Source organism: Callorhinus ursinus, unplaced genomic scaffold (assembly GCF_003265705.2).
Source record: "Callorhinus ursinus isolate GAN/ISIS: 27379988/994484 unplaced genomic scaffold, GSC_fseal_2.0 scaffold24, whole genome shotgun sequence".
NCBI classification, from domain to species: Eukaryota; Metazoa; Chordata; class Mammalia; order Carnivora; family Otariidae; genus Callorhinus; species Callorhinus ursinus.
In genome coordinates, this window is record NW_027397086.1 from 13,518,900 (window position 1) to 13,543,014 (window position 24,115).

General features: G+C 46.0%; 1 protein-coding gene across 5 annotated transcripts in view; it reads left to right on the forward strand.

The window, feature by feature from the left end:
* Nucleotides 1-24,115, forward strand: part of ASTN2 (astrotactin 2) — an 899,232-nt gene that overhangs the window by 110,828 nt on the left and 764,289 nt on the right. For all 5 annotated transcript variants that reach the window (XM_025888498.2, XM_073905829.1, XM_025888499.2 and 2 more), the window contains exon 2: nt 10,555-10,742. In XM_025888498.2, the coding sequence (XP_025744283.1) occupies nt 10,555-10,742 (188 nt within the window). The remainder of the gene's footprint in view (nt 1-10,554; nt 10,743-24,115) is intronic.

Consider the following 24,115-nt stretch of genomic DNA (forward strand, 5'->3'; position numbering starts at 1 on the left):
CATCCCCCACTGCTGTCAAACAACCGGATTCTTGTCCCGATAGTGGTGAGACAGGTAAAGAGTGATGAGAAGACAGCTGTCAGGGAATATGCAGGTGCTAAATGCTGTGCGGGCTTCTTTCAACATGCATTGCGCTTAATTCTCAGGACATTTGTCAGAGATTGCTTTTAGGATTCCCATTTTCCATATGAGGCAAGTGAAGCTCAGAGATGTAAACCTAGCTTGGTAAAGGTTGCTCAGTAGGAAGGAGCAAAGTGTTCTTAAAAACTTAATTCACCCCCAGACAGAATGCTTCCTATACCTCTCCCAGGACAGATTTGCATTTTAAAAACAGAGGGCTCAATAGCAACGCTTAACCCCAGGGAATGACTTCATAATGATAGAATGTATGATCTGAGCATCTGGCTGACTGGGAGGCGTTGTCCTGGCACTTACATCACACCCCCAGTGTGGACTTGGTCCCTCCATCTTTTTACTCAAATGTGCAAACTCCTTTTCTCAGCCTGGTTAGGAAAGTGGGGAGAACACTGGATTTGGAGTAAGGGAAGCAGAACTTGAATTCATGCACTGTCCCTTACTAGATGGAAGATCGTGGGAGAGTCCAGTCACCTGTTGGGGCCTCAGGTAGCACAGCCAAACATTGGGTGTCCTCCCCTCCCCCTTATTCATGTGGGTTTGCCACCCCTAGCTGAGTTCCTGCCACGTAAGCAGGTGTTGGTGAAAGTTAGTCCCTGTCCCCATTCTTTGGGTTCCTTTTCCCCATCAGTTTGCATTGTTGTGGAACAGGGGAGGGGGAAAAGTCATTGATCTTTTGGGTGCATTAAGAAAAGAAAAGAAAAGAAAATGAGAAACAGTGAACACATAGAGAAATCAAGGGCATATAGTGAAGCTAAACAACAAAGACCAGGTGAAAAAATGCAGCAAGGAGGGAGGTAAATGGTTCAGGAGAGAATAACCAGAAGTAATAAGATTCAGTTCCATCAACTATCCATCTATTTTCAAATAGAATCTGAAACGATGTGCTTTTCTCCCTTGCCAATAACTCTTAATTCTCTTCCCCTCCCTTATTTAACCGGATATAACTGTATTATTTATCTCCACTGGGTGGCTAGGTAAAACGGTTTTTTTGTAAAAGACACAGTTCCTCAAGGAAGTGGGAGGGGGCAGACTGGGCGGGGCGGGGTGGGAGGTGGAGACGAGCTGACAGATGGGAGCAAGGAAGGAGAGGGTCTAAGTACTCCTGGGGTGTTCTCCACCCGCCACTGCTCTGGCTATGTCCCAGCCCCCCGCCATCTCTCCCCCTCCTACTCCCCAAGCAAACTCCCCAACTGCACACCACAGTGATGCATCTATGGACATGTAACCTGGTCCGACATCAGGATCTTGTAGACTTATAAAATGTCCAGATTATAGACTCTGCCTGCTTACCTTGTCCAGACCCCTGATAAATGAGGAGCATTAACTCCCTCCTCACGTGTGTTCCCGTAACACCCTGTGCGTGCTCTCTCGTGGCCAGGACCACGGGATTGTCACCTTCATTGATTTTCCTTTTCCTGCTCTCCTCGATTGTGATTTGCTTGAGGGCAGGGAACTCATAAAATGTGCATCGAGTGATGCATTCATTCAACAGATATTTATTGGGTACCTACTGTATGCTAAGCACTGAGGATAGCAATTAGCTAGACAGACACGATCTTGCACTAGGATTGAATGAATGACTGATGAGTAAATGGATGAAGAAACCAAAGGAGGGGAATATGCTGTGTTGTTACTGCTTAGTGACAATGGAGGGACATCCATCCCAGAAATGGAAGGTCCGTGAGGGCAGCAATCAAATTGGTCTTTTTACCTAATCTATCCATGGGACCTAGCCCTGTGCCTGGCACATTTCAGGTGGTCAATAAATATTTATGGAAACTATATTCTTTTTATTTTTTTTGAAGATTTTTATTTTAAGTAATCTCTTCACCCAGCCTGGGGCTCAAACTTACAACCCCGAGATCAAGAGGTACACGCTTTACCGACTGAGCCCACTGGGTGCCGCATGGAAGCTAGATTCTTAAATGATGGGGATAATGAGTGCATTTGCTTTTAGGACTAAGTGTGGGACTTTGCAGATTTCTGAGCACAGTGCTAGGCATGGCTTTATTTTCTCTTAATTCTATGTTAGGTGTGATAACAAGTACGACAGCTGGCTCAAGTTTCTTCCCGCCACACACACGCTTTACAAATAAAGACAAAATCATAGAGGCTTTCATTTATGGTATTTCGAGAGCTTCATTAGCCTCTAAACTAGGGCTTGGTCTGATTGCATGAAGGAGTCCCAAGTGGGACCTAGTATTTGTTATTCTGCCTGGGAGACAGCCTATACTTAAGACATGGCAGCTCCCTCTTTACGTCCCTCTCTGCAGACTTGCTATAGCCTTCTGTCTCCGTTTCCTCTGTAATGATGAGCCTCTGCCTTTTCTACTGGCTTCCTCCCACTGGACTCCTGTGCACATCTGCAATCCTGCCTTCTTGCCTTTGTGCCATTCCCCCATCTACAATGCCCTCTGCCACATGGCCACTTGTTGAAATCTTGCCCATCCTTTAAGACTCCTCCACAAAGAAATTTTCTGGAGCCAGCCAGAAGTCATCTCCTCTCTTTTAAGCTTTCTACTTTGATTTATAGTTATTTATAGCATGCTTTTTCTCCATTCCTTGGCCCAAGCTCCTGAAGATAAGTCCCTCAATGCCAGATCTCAGAAAAGGTTGGTTACTAAGTGAATCTTTAAAGTGAGCATATATCTGCATCTAACAGATGCAGAGGTTATGTATATTCAATGTAGAAAATGTAGAAAAAATGAATCAGATCGTGATTAAAATCACCTCTGATCTCACCATTTAAAGAGCACTGTTCTTGATGATCTGGTGTATCTTGTTCCAGTATATTTCCTTCTAGCCAGATATACATACTTATGTCTAAACAGAACCATGGGATTATCTATTTTCTATCTAAACTTCCTGTATGTCTCCATGAGAATTGCAAACTCCTCAAATATTTAGTCTATCTTTCTCTTCATTTGCATTCTCCAGGATGCCTAAACTTCAGCCAGATGTGAAATAAATTTCTGTAGTGTTATGTGGGAACCAAGCCATCATGGCTGTCCTGAGTTGGCTTTTCTTCTCTCTGTCCTCTCAGAGTGCCCATTTGAATTCAAATATGGGGACAGCTCAGTTCAACTCAACAAACGTTTACAGAGCCCTCTGCTCTGCATTTGACCACTGTCTCAGGCACTCGGGCACACAAACGGCTCTGATGTGTCCCTGCACTAGAGTCCAGTGAGAGAGGTCAGCTGTCAAAACATGTCATTTTAACATAGGTAAATACCAAACACCACAGAGACCAAGACAGTGGTAAAATAGGATGCTGTAATAGTGTGTATGAAGTAATACGTAACACATGTAACTGGAATGCTTAGGATCAAGATCGAAGCTAAGAACCACTTCATGTTATCTCATTTAATTCTCAGAATAACTTGATGAGGTGGGTGCTGTTATTATCCTCATTTGACAGATGAGGAAACTGAGGCACAAATGAAGTAAAGAGTTTGTCCAAAGACACACAGCTTGAACACAGGGGAGCTGGGATTCAAATTCAAGCAGTTGGTCTCTCGGGGTCTGATATTACATAGAACACAATATTCCCTCTTTATGGAAACGTAAAGGAATGTCTAGCTCATATGGGGGTCATGGAGATCTTCCAGAAAAGGGATGGGGTTGAGTCGCGAAGACTATTCTAGCCTCCGAAGAAGCATCTTCAATTGAGGGAACTAAATGATGTGTTATAAAATTAAACTGATTTCTCTTGGCCTTAACAAAAAAAAATAAGCATCTTCAAAGACACTGAATTAGGAAAGAGTGTCGTGGATGTGGCGATTGCATAAATATTTGATCAGATTTAATGTGTCAGGGCAGGGAAAGGAGCAAAGAGAAGTAAGGCAGGGGAGAAATGCAAGTGCCAGGCCCCTGAAATTAGATTTTATCCTGAGGGGAGTCAGGAGCCATCAAAAGGTTTCAAGCAAGGGAATGATGTGGTCAGATTGACAGGTTAGAAATTTAATCCTGGTAGTCATTTGCATGATGGTTGGAAGGAAGCCTGGAGGTAAGCATCCCAGGTGGGACCTTCCAGATGGTCTCCATTGGCCCCTTGAGATCCACTCTTCACCCTTTCCTCCCTGCTGAGGGCCCTGGAAGGCTGACCTGTATGATTTGCTCCACCCTTGGGTGTTTGGTTGGAGTTGGCCCATGCAAGGCACCTGCAAGAGATTAGCAGGTAGAGGGAGAGTGAGGTTGGAGCATTTATTACCCCAGCACCCCCATGATGGGCCATGCCTTGTCAGTAGCTGGCTTATTTTACAGTAGGCCACAGCTCCTGTCTGGCAGTCCTTTCCTGCAGCTGTGGCTGTTCGCATGGTTTTATCCATCTCCCTCCCCTACCCCCTTCAGGCCTAGGGTGGGGACAGCTCCTTGATGTTGGCAACCTTGAGATGCTTCACCACCAATTTGCCTTCATCCTGCCTGTGGTGATTAATTTTATACGTCAGCTTGACTTGGCTTAAGGGATGTCCAGGGAGCTGGTAAAACATTATGTCTGAATGTGTCTGGGAGGGTGGTTCTGGAAGAGACTGGCATTTGAATCAGTAAACCGAGTAAGGGAGAAAGGCCTTTATCAATGCAGGTGGGCATCACTCAACCCATTGAGGGCCTGAATAGAACCAGAAGGTAGAGGAAGGGCATATTTGTTTTCCACTAGAGCCAGGACATCCATCTTCTCCTGCCCTTGGGCATTAGCACTCCTGGGTCTTGGGCCTTGGGACTCAGACTGGGATTTATACATTGGCTTCCTTCCTGCTCAGGACTTAAGGTTTGGACTGGACTGTGCCACTGACTTTCCTGGGCCTTTAGCTTGAAGATGGCAGATTTGGGGACTTGTTAGCCTCCATAACCATACAAGCTAACCCTTCATAATAAGTCTGTTTCTCTCTCTCTCTCTCTGTCTCTCTCTCTCTCTCTCTCTCTCTCTATATATATATATATATATATATGTCCTGTTGGTTCTGTTTCTCTGGAGAACGCTGACTAAAATACTCCCCAAGTCTTTGTAAACAGTCGTGTCATTAAATACTTAGTGACCTCACTGTGTGTGTCTTCTCTTCTGTGAGGAGACCCTGACTAGCACAAGGCCATTTGAGGTATTCCATAAGAGAGATGATGAAGGTTGGCACTAAGGTAGCCATTGGAGAGATGAAAAGGAGGGCGTGTGTGAGATCTGTTTCCCAAGGTCACTCAGCAGGACTCGCTGCATAGAGATGAGCCCCCATGAATGCTGGAACAGCTAACGGCAAGGGCTGTTGAAGTCAACATCTCTACATTTCTCAGTTCTTTGTACCTAGGCAGTGAGTTCATCTCATGTAATGTCTGCTCTCCCCCACCCCCTCCAGCCAATGAAGCAAAGACTATTTGCAAACTTATCAGAAGTGCTCTCTGGCCTTCTGTGAATAATCTGCTGGAGGGTCAGCTGGAGCTATGGAATCAGAAGGCAGGTTAGTTAGCCACTTGGGAGATGTTACCAAGATGGCTGGTGATCAGAAGAGCTGCTTATTTTCATAATGACCTTCAGGAATTAAATAAAAATACAATGAGTGCCATAGATTAGGAAGAACAAGCCAATTAAAAGCGCAACATGTCTTCAGGAATTTTTATTTCTTTTCCAGGAGGCTGAAAGACATCTGTGGCTGCCGAGGCAGGATGGCGGTCTACCCAGAATCACTGATGAGGGTTGATCCTCCTGCTTGGCTTTAGCGGGGCGGTTGAGGGGATTTGAGCCTATTGAATATTTCACGAGTGGCAGCGCATGGGGGGAGAACAGAGAAAGGTGAAAAGGCAATCCCTGTGTTTGTTTACGATTCCAATATAAAACCAAGCTATCTGAGGTGGGAGGGAGGCAGGCACTGGAGTCAGCCTACCGCCGGAAGGCATGGTGCACCAATTCTCCCACTTTAATATCTGCTGTTTCATTTTATATTCATCATGTCAGCATAATCTGCCTTTATGGGAATCGTCTTGGTTCCCGACCAAATGCGTTTAGTCCCCCTTTTGCTTTAAGTTTGATTGTAATGTGACTTGAAGACTTCAATGAAATGTTTATATGGAGGGACTAGGGGAAGAGGAAGGGGAAAATGCAATTGGAAAATCAATCAGCGGGGAATTTCAAGAGCTGGCCTTGGTTATGCTAGTATTTCTTTGACCTGTTTTTAATGGACACAGGACTGGCTCTCTGATCAAGTGTACTTCGCTGTTTCCTGACTGCATGCCAAAGAGGATATACTCTGTCGCCAGGGATTCAAAGCCCTTAACCCTGTGTCTAAAGTACATTTCCAACAGACGTTCCACCACACTCCTCCTTACACGTGTGGCTTCAGTGCCCTGAGATACCCAACCGCCCAGGCTGTCCCTATACCTCCTTCTCTCCTCTGAGGGCCACCAGTATGCCCATTCTCTGCAGTGCTCATGGTACCATGTTTTTAGAGTAGCTCTTTGTCTCTAAGCTAGGAGAGTCCTGTCACACCTTCAAATTTACTTATTCTTTCTTTAATTCTGTAATGAAGCTTAACAATACCTTCATAATCTTATTATAGGTGTGTGTGTGTGTGTGTGTGTGTGTGTGTATTCATCACTGGCAATTCAGTAATTTTTCGCTGAGCACATATTATGTGCCAAGCACTTTAAAAAGTACTTGAGATATGGCAGAAAATAAGCAAGGTTTCTGCTCTCCTGGAGAGATAGGCATTAAACACATGTTTCAGAAAATACATATGATTCATTTCTAATAGTGATAAATGCTATAACAGGGTTTTGTAAAGGGGATACCATAGAGCGTAGATGTGTGTAAAGGGGAAAACGTCAGCTAAACCTGGCAGAGCCTCTCCGAGCAGGTGTCACTTGGACTGAGAGGCCAACGCCGAGAAGAAGGTGGCTTGCAAGGTCTGGGAGGAGAGTTTCAGACAGGACAGACAGTCCTCATGCCCTGAGATGGCAGGGAGCCTGGTCTGGTTCAGGAACAAGTGTAAGTCCTGCAAGGCTGGAGCACGTGAGGAGGGAATGGTGGTAGCAGGTGGGTCGGGATAATGTGCAGTGTCGGGGCCACATCACACGGGCAGTATGTGCATGTGTGGGCAGTGTGGTGCCATCTGGGGAGTGGGTAGAATTTCTTCCACTAAAGGACTGAGTTTCCTGACGGCAAGACTGTGCCTCCTTTCCTTCCATGTTCTGAGCTACTAAAGTGCCCACAATCGAGTAGGTCCTCAATAAAGTGTGTTCGATGAGTGAACAAACACAGGCATGAGTGAATGAATGAGGGAATGAATGAATGAGGGGATGAACGAATGAATGAGGGGATGAATGAATGAATGAGGGGATGCATGAACGAGGGGATGAATGATTGGGCCTTCTACTTCTGCCAGGGCGGTTTTCTCTCCGAGGCCCCGCGGCCCTCCTCCCCACCTCAGAAGAGTCTCCTTCCTTTGTAATAGAGTGAGTCCAGAGCTGATCTCTATGATTCAATATTTACTGTGTTTCACACGCTGTTATTATCACTTAACGTTTACTGTCTGCTGACTGTGCGCTCATCGCTGTAGCAAACAAAGAGCTCAATCTAGTTTGGGTTCATGGGCTAATTTAGTCAAGGAAAAGGAGATGTTGTAAGAGCTACCGGCATAGAAGCGATTGTGTGGACTGGAAATCCACTGGGTCTAGCTGGACATACATTCACCTGTGGCCTGAAGCGAGGGGCTGACCCTCGGTGATCCTCTGTTTCCTAATCCGAGTGTGGGGAGGACAGGCTTCTTTGGTGGTGGGATTTGGAGAGCTGCAGGAGTGAAGGGCGCAGATTTCAGCAAGCCTGCCTGCACTTACTCTGCCTCTTCTGTCCCAGGCTGTGGCAGCCAGATGTGGCACGGCCAGGGCCTGCCCGACCACTGACGCAGGAGTCCCTTTTCGCGAGCTACTGCATGAGAGACAGCTATTTCCACGGCTACTGAAGCCCTGGGCTCCCTGGGCCTCTGGTTCTGGAGAGGCCCATGGATGGAGAGAAACATGAGTGAGGGACTGAGCATGGCCATTTACCATAATGTCTTCACCTTGCCTTGGCCCAGCTGGCTGGCTGGCTGCCAGAGAAGCTGCTCCCAGTACTTTGGGTGCTGAGGCCAGGAGGTGGGGCAGTGGGGGGAGAGAAGGTGCTAGGGAGAGGCCCGCTTCACACGCTGGGCACCCAGCCTGTCTCCCCTGCCCCTGGCGCCCCACAGTGAGCTCTTGGGGTCCTTTGGGGGCCCGTGGCCTAGATGCTGATGAAGTCTTGTGCTTATCTCCGTCCCTTCTCACCTCTTGGCACAGCAAGGGAAGCCCAGGCAGGTATATTCACTTGGACTCATAACTTGCTATGTTCTGGCCACCTTGTCTTTTCCTTGGAATGAGGCAGAGGCTGCTGGGGGTTTCAAGCCAAGGAGTGATGGGAGCGAACAGGTTGTGGCAGGAGTCCTCTGGCTTCTGGATGAGAATAGACAGAAGAGCGAGGGAAAGAGCAAGAGGAGAGTCCAGGTAGGAAGCCCGTGTGGTCAGTCAGGCAAGAGAGGGTGGTGCGTTGGCCCAGGTGGCTGCAGGAGAGGAGCCAAGAAGGGATACCTTTGGGGTGGCCTTTGAAAGGTTTCCTGGCGGACTGGAGGAGGGGTGGGAGAGAAAGCAAGCGGTCAAGGGTGTCTCACGGATTTTTCTACAGCAGCTCAAGGGTGAATTAGATCCTGTCCCTGTTAATAATAATAATGACAATAAATATTAATAGCTAACTTTTTATAGCACTTACTAAATGCCAGATACTCTTCCCTAAGGACTGTTGATTGTGAACCTCAAGGAGTGAGTCTGTGGGGGTGGATGATACAAGAATAATTCGGTAGACTTTGGTGAACAAACATCATCTCTTCAAGGTGACTTTTTTTCCTTCAGGGTCGCCAGGGACTGCAGAGTGGGGCACAGAGAAAGCTGTTTGGGTAAGAAGTTCTAACTCAGCTTCCCCGTCAGTCCTCCTCAAGCATGTGTGTGTGTGTGTGTGTGTGTGTGTGTGTGTACACGCACACATGGATATGAGGTCTGTGGTGATTGTGGGAATACTACCTCTAGGTCAGCTTTGTGTCTTGGGAAGGTAGTCCAGAGTTTCCAAGTCTCAGATATTATTATGGCTACTTGTCTATGATGGAGTGCCTCTGTCTCTATGGTAACTCTTGCTTGAATGAAGTCTTGGTAATTCTCCAGGAATTATCCCTTTCCCCTTCCCCCTACCACCCTTCCCCTTTCTTCATAAAGACACTGTAATAGGCCTTGTCCTTCTAGGACATTTCCAAGGATGTAATCTCTCTAGGAGGCAGCAGTATGGAAAGATTGTGTGATCTTAGTGCGGGGACACTTCTGGTTGCCAGTGCTCTTGTCCTTGCTCAGTAAGAGGCTATGTTGGTATGGTTATATTGGAAGGAAGTACTATTAGAAGAATAATTTAAAGATCAGGTGAATGGGGGCACCTGGGTGGCTCAGTCAGTTAAGCATCTGCCTTCACCTCAGGTCATGATCTCAGGGTCCTGGGATGGAGCCCCACATCGGGCTCCACACTCAGTCAGCTTCTCCCTCTCCCTCTGTCCCTCCCCACTGCTCGTTCTCTCTCTTTCTCTCACATAAGTAAATAAAATATTTTAAATATATACATACATACATACCTACATACATACCAGGTGACTGTAACTTGCTAGTAGGTCCTAACTTCCCCTTGGTCATAGGAGAACACTGGAGGGGGGCAGTGGCTTACTAAATATTTTTAAGCCGTGGAAACTTACGTGCCAACATTCCCTTGCTGGTTGTGCAATATATATACTAGCAAAAAAAAAAAAAAAAAAAATGGAGCTTCTCTGACCGAAGCAGGAGAAACAGGCTCAGATCAGCCCAGTTGCCAAGCTCTGTTCCTATAAAGGATAATTCTGAGGCACCTAGGCTGGGCCACATGTTCTTTTGGGCTTTTCCAGATCTGAGATTCTGCAGTTATGCTGTGAGCACTTCAGCTCAGCTTGTAAAGAATTCACACTCTAAACCCCTGCTCTTCTCAAGGATGGAGAGGTCCTCCCTTCACCTTCTAGTTCCATGCCCTCAGGAGAATGTAAGCACTTGGGTCTCTTGCTTAGTCTGATTCCCCTTAGTTTGATTTAGAGCAACAAATGACCTTATCATGCATGGTGCTTTACAACAGAGCACCAGACCGACCTGGGTTCAGATTCCACCTCTGCCACCCTGTTGCTTGGGGAGACTCTTGGTCACAGGGGAAGTGATGGTCTCCGCCTCATGGATTTGATGTAGGGAAAGGCATCCTGGTAACAGAGTAGGTGCCGCGGAGCTCCTGAACATGCGTGGCTCCTTCCATCCCTGGAATCCCGAGACCGGGCATGCCGCTCACCCAGCGCCCTGGGTCTTGTCTTGCAGAGATGTCTGGCACGGCGGGGGACATCTCCCTGGTGTACTGGAGACAGCAGTGGCTGGAGAACGGGACCTTGTATTTCCATGTCTCCATGAGCAGTGCCGGCCAGCTGGCCCGGGCCACCGCGCCCACGCTCCAGGAGCCCTCAGAGATTATAGAGGAGCAGATGCACATTCTCCACATTTCTGTGATGGTGAGTGAGCGGGAATGCTGCGAGGTGCTGGGGGCGGGGTGATGGTGAGGTGGGGGAACGAGGGAGGGGGGCATGGTTTTGCCAGCCGATGAAGGGAAAGCACTGGCTGAGTGTGAGAGGTTGGAATGCTCAACAGAAGGGCGGGTGGATTTTGTGGTGTCACTTAGACTGATGCATACCCATCCATCATCTGTCAGCTGTGACAAACCAATCGTGCTTCAGAGGAGAGAGGAAAGAGTCTCCAGCTCCTTGGCCTTTGGGCTGACCTCTCTGGGAATAGCTGTTTAACATCTGTCACGTGCTTGGCCTGTTCTGCCGGCGGAGCTGAGGTTTAGTGCTCCAAAATTCAACTGGCCTTTCCAAGAAGAACTGAACAAACAAACTCGGAACAGAGTTGGAGCAGGGCTGTCCTTTCCCGAGTGCCCTCGATGTGCCGGGTACTTTGACCCCCACAAGACCCCCTGCAGTGTAGACCTGCATGATGGCCCTTGGGGCGGGGCTAGGCATGGCCCCATCACACGTGGAAGGCCCCTCATTACCCTCATGTTATAGTTGTGAATACTGAGTCAGAGGGGGCCAAGACACTTACCCAAGGTCACACGGCTAGTAAGAGATGGAGCTGCTCTTGGGTATTGGAACCCCCAAGCGTGTCTGGCTGCAAAGCCTGAACTATGTCCTCTTCACTCTTTCTCTCAGTGCAAGAATTTATGGACCATCTAACCATATGTCAAGCACTGTGCTGGGCACATTTGTGGACATTATCTGATTGCATTTTCGCCAAGAAAGCTTGAAGTCAGGCATGTCACCTCCACGTGAGAGATGAAGTTAAGGGCCCAGAGAGAGGGGCAGTGGCCTTCCATCTCTGCAGGCCCCATGACCCAGAGCTCTTGGAGTCGGCTATGTCTTCAGAGAAGGCTGCTAGGGCTTAAATCACTTGAATGGTAGTCTGAAATGCACGTAGGCTCATATTAATGGTTTCTTTAAAAAGCTGGAATTAATGGCTCTGCATGGTAGATAGTAAAAAACAAATTCATTATGCAAAATGTACAGGGTCTAATTGGCTCAAGAAGAGATCTGATAATAGCAATGAGTGACATCCCCCTCGTGCTTTTCCCTCCTCAAGTCATTATTTTCTCTTTTAGCACAGCTATCTCTGCCAGATGCATGAGGGTCAGAAATGTTATTCCCAATCTGTGTGTGAGAAAGGTGCGGGCCCAAAGAGGTGAAGAAATTGGCCACTCAGCGCGGTAGCGTAACCGCTCGCTCCCTTCTTTTCCTTTTCAACAGCCAACAGTTATTTGAGAGTCTACAGTGGGGCAGAGTTTTGCTTTTGGTCTCGGTTCTTCTGGTTCCTCTAACACTGCATTCGACATTCTGATTAGGGCTGAGTAAGAGCCTGGAAGTTTTCTCTTTTTGGAAAAACACACACATAGCCCAGCCAGACAGCAATGTTAATTTTGGACCTAACGCATGCTAATCACGTGGAGGAACAAATCAAGGCCTTTGTGTTATTCATGGATTGAGTGTGATAGACTTTTCCCATATATATATTTTGCAAATGATGCAGCCACATGCCAAGCCAAGTGAGTGCCTGCATGCTAACTTTGGGGTGCAAGTGTGTGAGCATTACTATCTCAGGGGCCTTGCTAGCATCCTCATGGGGCATGGGCACCATCTGATGCTAAGAAGGCTTGAGGGGTGTGACTTCCTTATTTAATGCTTGAGAATAAGACTCTGTTTTGACTAATATTTATTAGGCGTTTCCTGTGTTTGGCACCACGTTTACTTATATACATGCTTCCCATAACCCGGTAACCTAGACGGTATAATCCTAATTATAAATGAGCCCCGAATGGGCTTTCTCTGCTTCCAGGTTCACTCTTAGTTCCACTACATCACACTCTCTCCTCAAGGACTGTAGGTGTTCTTCAGCTTTTTATTCTGCTCTGTGAGTTCTGCTTAGAAGGAAGAAGTCACTCAGATGCACACGAATCTGAAATTCCCTGTAATTTGAGATGTGGCTGGCACCTTCCTGATCTCTGCCCACGCACTAACATGGCCCAAGGCTACCACCTTGTGGTCCCTACAGTTCCTTTCCGCCTTCAGGGCTCCAAGATCTGGATCTTACTTGTCCTCACCTTACCCTCAAGAGACAGAGTCATGTCCAGGAATCTTTGAACCCAAAGGCGTTCATTGATGGCGGCCCGGCTTCTCTGAGGTGGGACACACCTGCCCCCATGCAGAAGGAGGGTGACATGGAGGTGAATAAGCACAGACTCCAGAACCTGGGTGCTTGGATGTAAAGTCCCACAGTGCCACTTAGCACTCTGCGTGATCTGGGGCAAAGTTTTAAATGCCTCTGTGCCCTGTTTTTGTCATCTATAAATTAGGGTGCCCCTAATACTTACTGGGTAGGTACACCACGCAACTGCATCAGAGGAGCTTGGTGCACAAGACCATTAGCTCTTATTCTTACAGGCACTTTAGTTGAAAACTTTAAGATGTGTTTATTATACCCTTTCATCTCATAAATGGATGAACTGGGGTCCAGATATAGGCTACAAATTGTCTAGGATCCCCCAACCCATCAGCATGGCTTGGCCTAGAGGGCATGCCTGTCTGTGGCTTAGATGGACTCCATCCTTGCTGATCTGGTCACAGACAATTCAGCAGGAACAAAAAGAGTATTTGCTTCCTTCTCCCCTAAGCAGCCATTCAAAGTGGCATTCACGGTGGCTGGGATCTGTTTCCCCATTTCACAGGTGAGAAACTTGAGACAGAGTGAGTTTATTTGAGTTACCTGCCTAAAGCTGTGTGGCTAACAAGAAGGCAGCTCTGGGACCAGGCTTTTCCCAAGATTCTAAACTCATGTCCCATGGTTACTCAGGACATGGTGGCTCCTGGTCTCAGATTTTTGCATTGTTTTCATCTTTGGTGAAGATCTGAAATCTTTTGTGAGAAGACCCAAATTGTCTAGTCAGATGTCAAAGAAATGCCAGGGTTAGTGTTCTGCATTCCCTTTTCTCAGGACAAACCTCCTGCTCACCCATGCAGGGCAACCAGCTTCTCAGCTCAGTCATTGGCACCTGCTATAATCCATGCCTACTGGAGTGGAACCAGCATGCTCTTTGGGCTTAATTCCTGAGCCTGAGATATTAATAAAATCAGTTGCTATTGGTGTGACTTGGTCACCCCAAGAATAAATGGTAAACCCAGTATTTGACTCTATATAGGCTGATGCCAGAACCTCCCCCCTTACAGTACAAATACAGACTACCATTTCTCTTCTCTCTGCATCAGCTAATGGCTTAAATTGTAAGATCTTATAAGCAAATGCATACACAGACTCCCTCCTTATGTGGAATCTATGAGTAGGTCAAGGGGCGGGGGGTATGATTTCGAAGTCAGCTCCAAGGATGAACAGTATCTCTGTTGTTAGCTTTATGACCTTGGTCAAATCAAAGCCATCATCTGTGAAACTGGGATAATATTCTCTGAAGGTTTTTCTAGGTGCTGAATGAGCTTACACATGCCTGTGTCCTGCACAATGAAAATAGTGTCCACCATCATCAAGGACTTTCTGTATGCTAGGCGCAGTGTAGGTGTAGGACACGCATCATTCCATTTAATTGTTCTAATACTCTATGAGACTGATACTGTTGTTTCCCTCATTTACACATGAGGAACCTGGGAGTTAATGAGGTTTGGCAACTTGCTCAAGTTCATACCACCAGTGAGTTCTGAAGCTGGGATTACAACTCTAGTCTCTCCAGATTGAGAGTCTTTGCTCTTGGGCATAATTCTGCATGATGCAGTGCCTGGCATTCAGTAAGTGCTCAAAAAGTGGTAGCTGTTATCAAATGTTGGCTGTAATGACAACATTGGTGACAAACATTGGTGACAAATGTTGAGAAAGGGGATGAAAGGAAATGTTGGGTTTGATGTGGAGGGAAAGAAGATCTTTGAGAACACATTTCTTTCCCAAGGACCATCTCACAGAAAATGCTGTAGATTTTTACTGGTGGGTCCCAGTGAGGAGGCGGTGACAGGGAACCAACATCACTGTCCGTGGCCAGGACAGACCTTTCCAAGTGTTTGAGCTGTCTGGCACTGGGCTGACTGAGTCATGGGGTAGTGAGTTCCTTGTCTCTGGGGGTATGCAAGCAAAGGCTAGGGGCCCTATTCATCAGGATTTTGAATGGAATAACAGTTAAGTTAGATGCATATTGTGGTTCTTTCAGACTTACAGGATCTATGATTCTATGGCATAATATATAGAAAAATACTTTGAGGATTATAAAATGCCACATAAATCTAAGAAATTATTATTACCATTATTACTACCATACTACCAATCAGAGGCTTTGTTTAAAGGATTTGTGTGATATAGGGATAATTCTTTTTAAAGCTTTCTGTGAAAAATGACTTTAGATCATTTCCCCAACCATTCCAGCATTCATTCACAGCATACCATGCCTTCCTTAGTTCACTGATTTAATCACTCAATCATGCAATGGTTTACTTGCCTACTAAACCTAACAATGACAGTCCTATCTGCAAGAAAAAAGGAAAAAGGGGAAAAAAAAAGCTTTTAAAAAGTCAACCACAAGCTGAGAATGAGCCAACTGTCTGGGCTCTGATTGCTAAAAGTGGCTCCACATTTTAAGTTGTGTTAATGAAAGACAAGTTTTCTGAACAACTAGTTTTAGAGGTTTGGGATGAGACCTGAAACAGTGTGTTTACTTTTGGGGATCACGTGTTCAGAGAAACAATAGCTGGAAAACTGATGAGAAAATAGAACAGTGAAGAATCTCAATGTTAACAAGAGCTGCTATAATGCTTCGTGTTATATTATCGGCATATATTTAACTCATTCAATTCTTTAAATAATTCCAGTTCAACAGATAACCATTGTTACTCCTGTTGCACTTTGGAGAAAATGCGGGCACAGAGGATGTAACGAGTGCGCAAGAGGTCCCCAGGGTCACATTCTGGCCCCATAACTGACTGACTAGCCATGTAACGAGGGCCTCTTTCCTCCCTCGGCTTCCATTGCCTTGTCTGGAATGGGGTGAAGATGGAAGGACCTGCCTAAGGGGCTGTTGTAAGATGAAGCACATAAAGCACATATGCTAGAGCCTGACACATAGTCGGGTCTTCAGAGATGTTAGGACTCTGCTCTTTATAAGCATATTTAGTGTCCTAGGGCTGCCCTAACGAAGGACACAAACCCAGGGATTTAAATGTGTTGTCTCACATTTCTGGAAGTTAGATGTCTGACATCAAGATGTGGGCGGGGCCACGCTCCTTGTGAAGGCACTAGGGGAAAGTGTTCCAGATCCATCCCCCAGCTTCCGGTAGTTCCTTGGCTTATGACAGCATAGCTCTGATTTTCACATGGTCTTCTCCCTGTGCACACATCTGTCTCTGCATCTACACTTTCCACTTTTTATTAGGACACAGGTTATATTGGATTAGGGTGTCACCATGGTGACCTCATTGTAACTTAATTACTTCTGTAAAGACCCGATCTCCGTAGAAGGTTGTGTTCTGAGGATCTGGGCATTAGAAGTGCGACATATATTTTGGGGGAGGGGAAAATTTCACTAATAATGCCATTGCTGTATTATTTATAAGCAACATTATTGAAGAATGCCCAGGACAGCCAGGGAAGGAGAAGCTAAGCTGTTGCAGACTGTAGGTCCCAGAAGCCTTTTGGATAGAAAGCAGAGTTGTGGGGAAAATATCCTAGGGGAGATTATTTTAAGAGGGAAGGTGACAGAAATCTAGTGTTGGAAAAAACTTGCGGTACATATAGCCCAAGAAACTGTGGCCTGGGACTCAGGTGTCCCAGGCCTGCCACACATGCACTGCATGACCGTAGGTGGGTCACATCCCTCCTTAGACTTAGGATCCCCATCTATAAATCGAGATCATCAAGCGTCTGTCAGTTGCAAGACATAATGAAGTTTGCCGATACAAGTACATTTTTATGTAAGTGGGCCATACCACATGAATTCCATTTATTTTTTTTTTCAAAAAGTGGAATTTTAAAATCACAAATACATTTATGAATTTTTAAAAATTTGAGTCACACGAACCTTGTAGCTTGGCCTTGACTTGCCTTAACAACAAGGATTCAGTAAAAGCCTGCAGGGTCTCTAGCTAGACTTATGGGAACATGAGAAGCATAAGCCATTTAGGAAACATGGCTTATCTCCCACAACGTTTAGGGATGTAGCATAGTGAAGTGGAGACAATGTAGTGTGGTGTCATGAGCCTGAATTTCAAGCTGAGATTCTATCTCATAGCCACTGTAGAAATTTGAATGTTTTCACCTCTTGTTCGGTCTTTTGCAAAAATAGAAATAAAATTAAAATCATCACATTGAACTGAGACAATGCACATGAAAGCATCTGGCTAGGTTTCCCCAAAAGCAACAGAACTATAACCTATGGTTGGAATGTTGGACTTGAAAGCACCTTAGACCTGGCTGAACGCAACTCTTCTGGATGAGTCAGCTTTCACATGTTCATTCCACAAACAAATCACTCTGAATCTTGGTGACTGACCAGACAGCCCTTTACTGCTCACACACTTTCCATGTTGGTGGCTGCTAATGCTGTGGCTCAGCTCTGCATGTCTTCTCCTTCTGGAACTGGCTGAAGGGGAGCCCCAGTCTGAGACCTTTGGTTTCCATGGCAGAGAGAATGAGCAAAACAACTGGCAGGAATCTAGGATTAAAGCTAGTGCTGAGATGGGGGTTTTCTCACATTCTGTGGCCAGGGCCAAAACACATCATGTGGCCAAGCCCAAAGCCACCGACAGGGGAACAAAATCCTTAACAGAGAATGGGCGTGTGGGCAGTGACAAATGGCAGCAGATGACCCACCTTCATTTTTTTTTTAATTTTTTTATTGTTATGTTAATCACCATATATTACATCATTAGTTTTTGGTGCAGTGTTCCATGATTCATTGTTTGTTCATAACACCCAGTGCTCCATGCAGAACGTGCCCTCCTCAATACCCATCACCAGGATAACCCATCCCCCCACCCTCTCCCCTCTAGAACCCTCAGTTTGTTTTTCAGAGTCCATCATCTCTCATGGTTCGTCTCCCCCTCTGACATACTCCCCTTTTCTTCCTGACCCACCTTCATTTTACAGGTGGAGGAAATGAGGCCAGAAAAGGCATGTTCTGCATCCCAAATACCCCCTTCATCTGGGCCAACAATCAAGCCCAGAGAGAAAATCCCGGAGGTGGCAAGAGGCAACCTAGAAAGGGGGCCCAGAGGTAGTGGCTTGAACCTTCTGGCCAAAATGGAATGCAGGATGAGAATAAGAGAAAAAATGTGTATAAGAAAAAAAAAATATATATCTGCATGATGTGAGACAGAAGGAGGCAGAGAGAAACAGAGACAGGGAAAATAGGCATCTGCTAGTATTTATTGAATACCTCTTCTATGCCAGGTATATGGAAACTACCAGAGACAGAGAGAAATAAACCAAGAAAAAGGGAGCCAAAGACAATGAGAGAGATGTAGAAAAATACAGGGAAATTGGAATAGACAGGAATAGATAGGAGAGCATTTAGCAATAGAAGCAGAGGTGGGGAGGGAGGAACCACATAGCGAAGTAAACAGAGAAAGAGACATAGAAGTAGAGTGGGAGGGGCAGACAGAACCCAAGCCCAAGAAAAAGTGGTGGAGGGGCCCTGGGAGAGAAGGGGGCTGAGGAGGAAGTCAGGGGCCCACAGGGATGGCCTCCAGCAGAGACAGGGAGGTGGGCACCAGCATGGTGGATCTGAGAAGAGGCAGCAGAGGGGAAGGTGGAAGGAGCTGAGGTGCCAAGTCCTGGAGAAGAGAAGGGGGAGGGCAGCTCCAGAGACTGCAGAGATGCATAGTGGGGCGCAGGTAGCAAGCAGGTTGGCAGAGTTGAGGGGGATGTTCCCTGGATGGCCACTCCCCACCTTTATAACCCAGCTTTTTTTTTTTTAAGATTTTATTTATTTTATTTGAGAGCGAGAACGAGAGCGAGAAGGCAATAGAGTACACATGAGTATGTGTTGGGGGGGGCAGAGGGGGAGGGAGAAGCAGACCCCCCGCTGAGCAGGGAGCTCCACGTGGGACTTGATCCCAGGACCCTGAGATCAGGACCTGCGCTGAAGGCAGATGCTTAACCAACCGACTGAGCCACCCAGGCTTTCCTACACTCCGGCCTCTTGTTGCACATTTCATTTCCCTTCATAACCTGGGGCTTCTGTGCAGTATCCTAACAACACAGAATGAGTGCATGGGGTGTGCATGCATGTGCGGTGCAGTGTTCACCCTGTTTACTCCCCTTCTCCCCATGCCCTGAGTCAGCCCATGTGTCCAGTAAACTTGGCTTTGGACCCGGTAGAGCTTCTGGCGCCCCCTTCAGTTAATTCCCCCTTTTCCACTCTCCTGATCCTGAGAAGACACCTTGGTTTGGTGGAAATAACATAGGTTTGGACAGACAGATGTGGGTTCAAATTGTGACTCTTTCCTTTGTTGCTGTTTGTCCTTAGGCACATTTCTGAACTTCTCTGATTCTTACTTTCTCCTGCATTTACGGGGAGGCTGTGGATCCCTCATTCATGTGGCTGAGGGGAGAAATAAATGATAAAAGACACATGAAACATTTTAGGACAGCACTCAGAGAAGATCCCTTTCTTTTCCTGTGGCCCTTTAAAATATTTTCCCCTAATTCGCCCTCATCCTTGGGCTTCACAAACATCCTTTGAGCTAAGTTGGGCAGGAGTTATTGAGAATACTGACTCTGAAATACTGATAGAAATAATAGACTAAACAAATGAATGGGGTAGAAGAGATAGCTCTTTCTTACGGTCATATCCCAATTAATAAATGTAGAAGGAAAGAGGGAAAGTGGAAAATCACCATTACACAGTCACCACTGTAATAATTACTACTGACAAGATCCACTGATGTATACTAAAATTAATGGGTGAAACTTCAAGGAGAAGCAGGATATTTGCAGAATCTCAAAAGTATCACCCCCTGGATATTTATTAATAGCTTTACAGTAGAGAATCTAGTGGATGCTAGTATCAACTTCCCAGGGCTGATGTAACAAGTTACCACAAATGAAGGGGCTTGATGCAACAGAAATGTATTCTTTCACGGTTTTGGAGACCAAAAGTCCAAACTCAAGGTGTCATTAGGGCTGTGTTTTCTCCTTGGGGAGAGATGGGGATAATCCATTCCTTGCCTCTTCTAGTTTATGGAGGTGCCAGGCGTTGTGTGGCTCGTGGCTACATGACTCCAAATGCCTGCCTTCTCCTCCATGTCCTCTTGTCTGTGTGTCTCTCATAAGGACATGCGTCATTGGATTTAGGACCCTCCTGGATAATTCAGGATGACCTCCTTTTGCAAGATCCTTAATTTAATTATATCTACAAAGACTTTTTTTTTTCCCCTCAAATAAGGTAGTGTTCACAGGTTCTGGGGACAGGGATGTGGACCTATCTTTTTTGGGTCCACCAGTTCAACCCAATACTTCACTTTAACCAAGTGGTCAAGGTTAACATCACTGGCAATAAGACAGACAGACATCATGAGTCCCCTGATAGGAAGCACCGAGAAGGGCATGATGCCATTCCTGTGGTACACTTGCCCAAAATGCATATCCTTATTCTCATCACGAGAATACATCGCACACACCCCAACGTGAGTGACCTTCTACAAAGTGACTGGCCAGCATGCTTCAAAAGTGTCAGGATGATGAAAGACAGGAAAGGCTGAGGAATTGTCACAGTAAGACAGGACTGGGGAGACATGGAAACTGAGTGCCTCAAGGGGTCCTGGACCAAAACGGGAACATTAGTGAAAAACCTGGTAAAATCCAAGGAAGGTCTGTGGTTTAGTTAATGGTATTACGTCATTGTTAATTTCCTAGTTTTGATTATTCTTTTATGTGCAATTTTAACTTTGGAGGAAGCCAAGTGATGAAGAGGTTAAAGGAATTCTCTGTACCAGCTTTGCAACTTCTTAGGAGTCTATATTCAGAATAAGAGGTTTAAAGACACAGAGTATGAAGTCTGGAGCAGGACTGCCAGGGTTAGAATCCTGGCCTTACCGCTTAACTGGCAGTGTGACGTTGGTTAAGTTACTGTTCCGTGCCTCAGTTTCCCCCACTAAAACCGGTGAGACTCGTAGTTTCTACCTCATGGAATTAAAATGAGGTAGCATGTAAACTCCACAAATGTTGTGTCATCAATTTCATTGATAATGCTGCTATTATAGTTCTTATTGGACAAATGATAAAACCAAGCATGAGGAAGTTCAGACATCTCTATTCTGAGATCACACAGCTAGTGCCTGAGCCCAGGATCAAACTTCAGTTTCTGATTCTAGAGGCGCTTGGCTGGCTCAGTCAGTAGAGCCTGGAACTCTTGATACTGGGGTTGTGATTTTGAGCCCCACGTTGGGCGTAGAGTTTACTTTAAAAAATGTTTCTGAGTCCAAGTGATCTAAGACATTTCTTTTCCCACTGGGGCAAAGAGGGGAAAGGACCTTTCAGGGGCTCATCTCCATAACCATCTAGTTACAGCATGCCGTATTTTGGTAGGACAGGGCAGACTGGACTATGGAAGATGGCGGCTGGTTCTTCCTCATCGTGAACGCTTGGAAGTGAGGACAACAGACATTTCAGACTTAATTCTCAAAAAAAAAAAAAAAAAAAAGAAAAATCCAGAAAGACTCCTCCCTCCAGCCCCTTTAAAACACATCTGGTCCAATGCCCTCATTTTAGAGTGAAAATACAGAAACTAAGCCCATAGGTCCCGGAGTGACTCGGTGTCATGTGACAGGTCAGTGCCAGAGCTGGTTTTGGGGGCTAGACTGCGGGACGGTGCACACGCCCTTCCTTGTGTGTCTGTGTGGGTGGGTGGTCCCCGCTGCGCCCCCGAGCCGTGATCTGTACTCCGCGGAAGGCCACTGGCTCCATGCTGCGGGAGTCGTAAACATAGAGCTTCCGCACAGCTATATTTCAGTGCGTTGTGCTAATCGTCCCGTCTGCACATCTACCCATACAGTCAAACAATTACCCAATTCAAACTTCTGCTGCTAATGTTCCCCAGCTCAAGGGCGTCTTTAATAGCAAAATAATACTTGTTTTTTCTTCCTTCCCTCTCTGTTTTTTCCTAATCTCTCCCCAATGAGACATAACATTAATTACAGCAGTTAACAGAAATTCTGTCTCCATTACTGCCTGCCACCTTTTCCATTTGGCTTCTGCCTCTGAAATTCCTCTCTTGAATGAAGGGGGGGCGGTTATGCAGATGTGTGATTGTATTTATTTATCATTTCTCTGCTTACCTCCTTTGTGCTGGATTTTAAGCTAAGCAGAATCCGTGTTTTCACCGGGGTTGGAGGGGTGCACGTGAGTGTGAATGTTGTTTGCGTGTGTCTGCTTCCTAATCTAGCTGTCATTTTGAGCTAATTGTGTTGTTTCCTCTTGTGTGGAAGGAAATCTTATCTGTTTTGGATTAAAATTCAATGAAGGTCATAACGGCTGGAAAACTTACCAGACTGCTGCAATTAATGTTCATTTGGCTTTGATAAATTGGAACGTTCCCCTCAATAGGACTGGAGAGGATTTCAGAAGCAATAATTCTTCCATTAACTCAATGATTCTGCCTGTGATGGAAGACCTTGTCCTGCTTTTGTTTGTCATCTGTCACTTGGAGGAGCTGGGCATATGTTGGAGATGATTTATTGTGATGGCAGTTCCTGGTTGTATTGAAGCATTTAAAACCACCAGTTATTTTTGTCCCCTGTAAATTGCTTGGTTAAACAAAATGTGAAGCTGGAATTAAGGTGGAAAAAATCTTTTGTGCCCCTGTTTCTCTCCTCATGGGTTTTCGTGGTTGTGGGGTCTTATAAGTTCCTTTCAAGGGCCAGGTGAAAATGAATCTGTCATAAGAATAAGGGGCACCTGGGTGGCTCAGTTGGGTAAGCATCTGCCTTCAGCTCAGGTCATGATCCCGGGGTCCTGGGATCAAGCCCTGCATTTGGCTCCCTGCTCAGTGGGGAGCCTGCTTCTCCCTCTGCCCCCTGCTCTCCTTTCTCACTGGCTCTCTCTCTCTCAAATAAATAAATTCTTTAAAATTAAAAAAATAAATAATATTGAGCACTTACTTTCCAGGTAGTGTGCTGGGAGCTTTGATGCTCATTGTTTTACTTCTTAAAACAATTGTTTAGGGTGTTTTGTCCATGTCACCTGGGAAAAGACCGAAGCCCATTGATGATAAGTATTTCCTGCATCATGGACAGCATGAGATTGGAAGTCAAGTATCTTGATTCTAAAGCTCTTGCATTACCCTCACACATTAAGATTTTTTTAAATTGCTTAATACTAAGCGCTACTGTTTACTGCTGGTATTTCACTAGGTGTAGAGCAAGATCTCCTTCCCATGTAAGAGTTACCTGGGGTGTTCATTTGAAAAGGCAGTTTCTTGGACTCTACCCCAGCTATGCTGGATCTGAATTCCTGGTGGGAGTGTCTGGGCAGTCTGCATCCTGAAAAGCCCTGCAGGTTAATATTTATGGAAAATCCCTGACCTGTAGCTCATTGAAGCCAGCAGGGAGAAAGTCATGCCCTTGACGTGCCCATTTAAAAAATGATAGCCTTCTTCTAAAAACCCTGCCAGGCAGGCATTGCTATCTCCATTTTATAGATTGAAATATTGAGGTACATCAAGTTAAATGGTCTTGCCCGAGGTCACACAGCTAGGGAGATACCAAAATGGGATCTAGACCCAGCATTTGCCCCACGGACCAGAATGCTCTGGCTCTTACATAGCATCTCCATCTCATCTGTTCCTGTCCTTGTCCAGCTCTGTCTGTAGCCTCCCTTCCTTCTCTCAAATTCTGCCGGGGCACAGGCCAGAGCAGCTCTGGGCTTTCCCCATAGACACCCTCTTCAGTTCCTCTTTTATTGCAGTCCTTATGTGTCCTGATGTTCCCCTAATGAAGCATCTAGAGGCCTGCCCTGTCTTGGTCTTCCTTAATGAGGAGTGAAATATGTTGGTGTCTGTGCCAGTGGCTTTGTTTAGATGGTTCACACAGCTACCAAAGGCCTTCTAGGGGAAGATGTAGGGCAGCCCTGCCCATTGCAGTTGATCTCAGGTAAAGGAAGCTCACTTGCAGGGCAGGTCTGCACCCTTACAGTAATTACAGCAGCATGGCTGAGGGGAATGGAGAATCAGCTGGACCTGGTTCTGTCAGCCTTTTGCTAACTGTGTGATCTTGGGCTAGCTACTTGCCCTCTCTGAGCCTTGAGGTAAAATAGGTGTAACAATGGTACCTCCTCTTCTAAAGTCATTGCCACG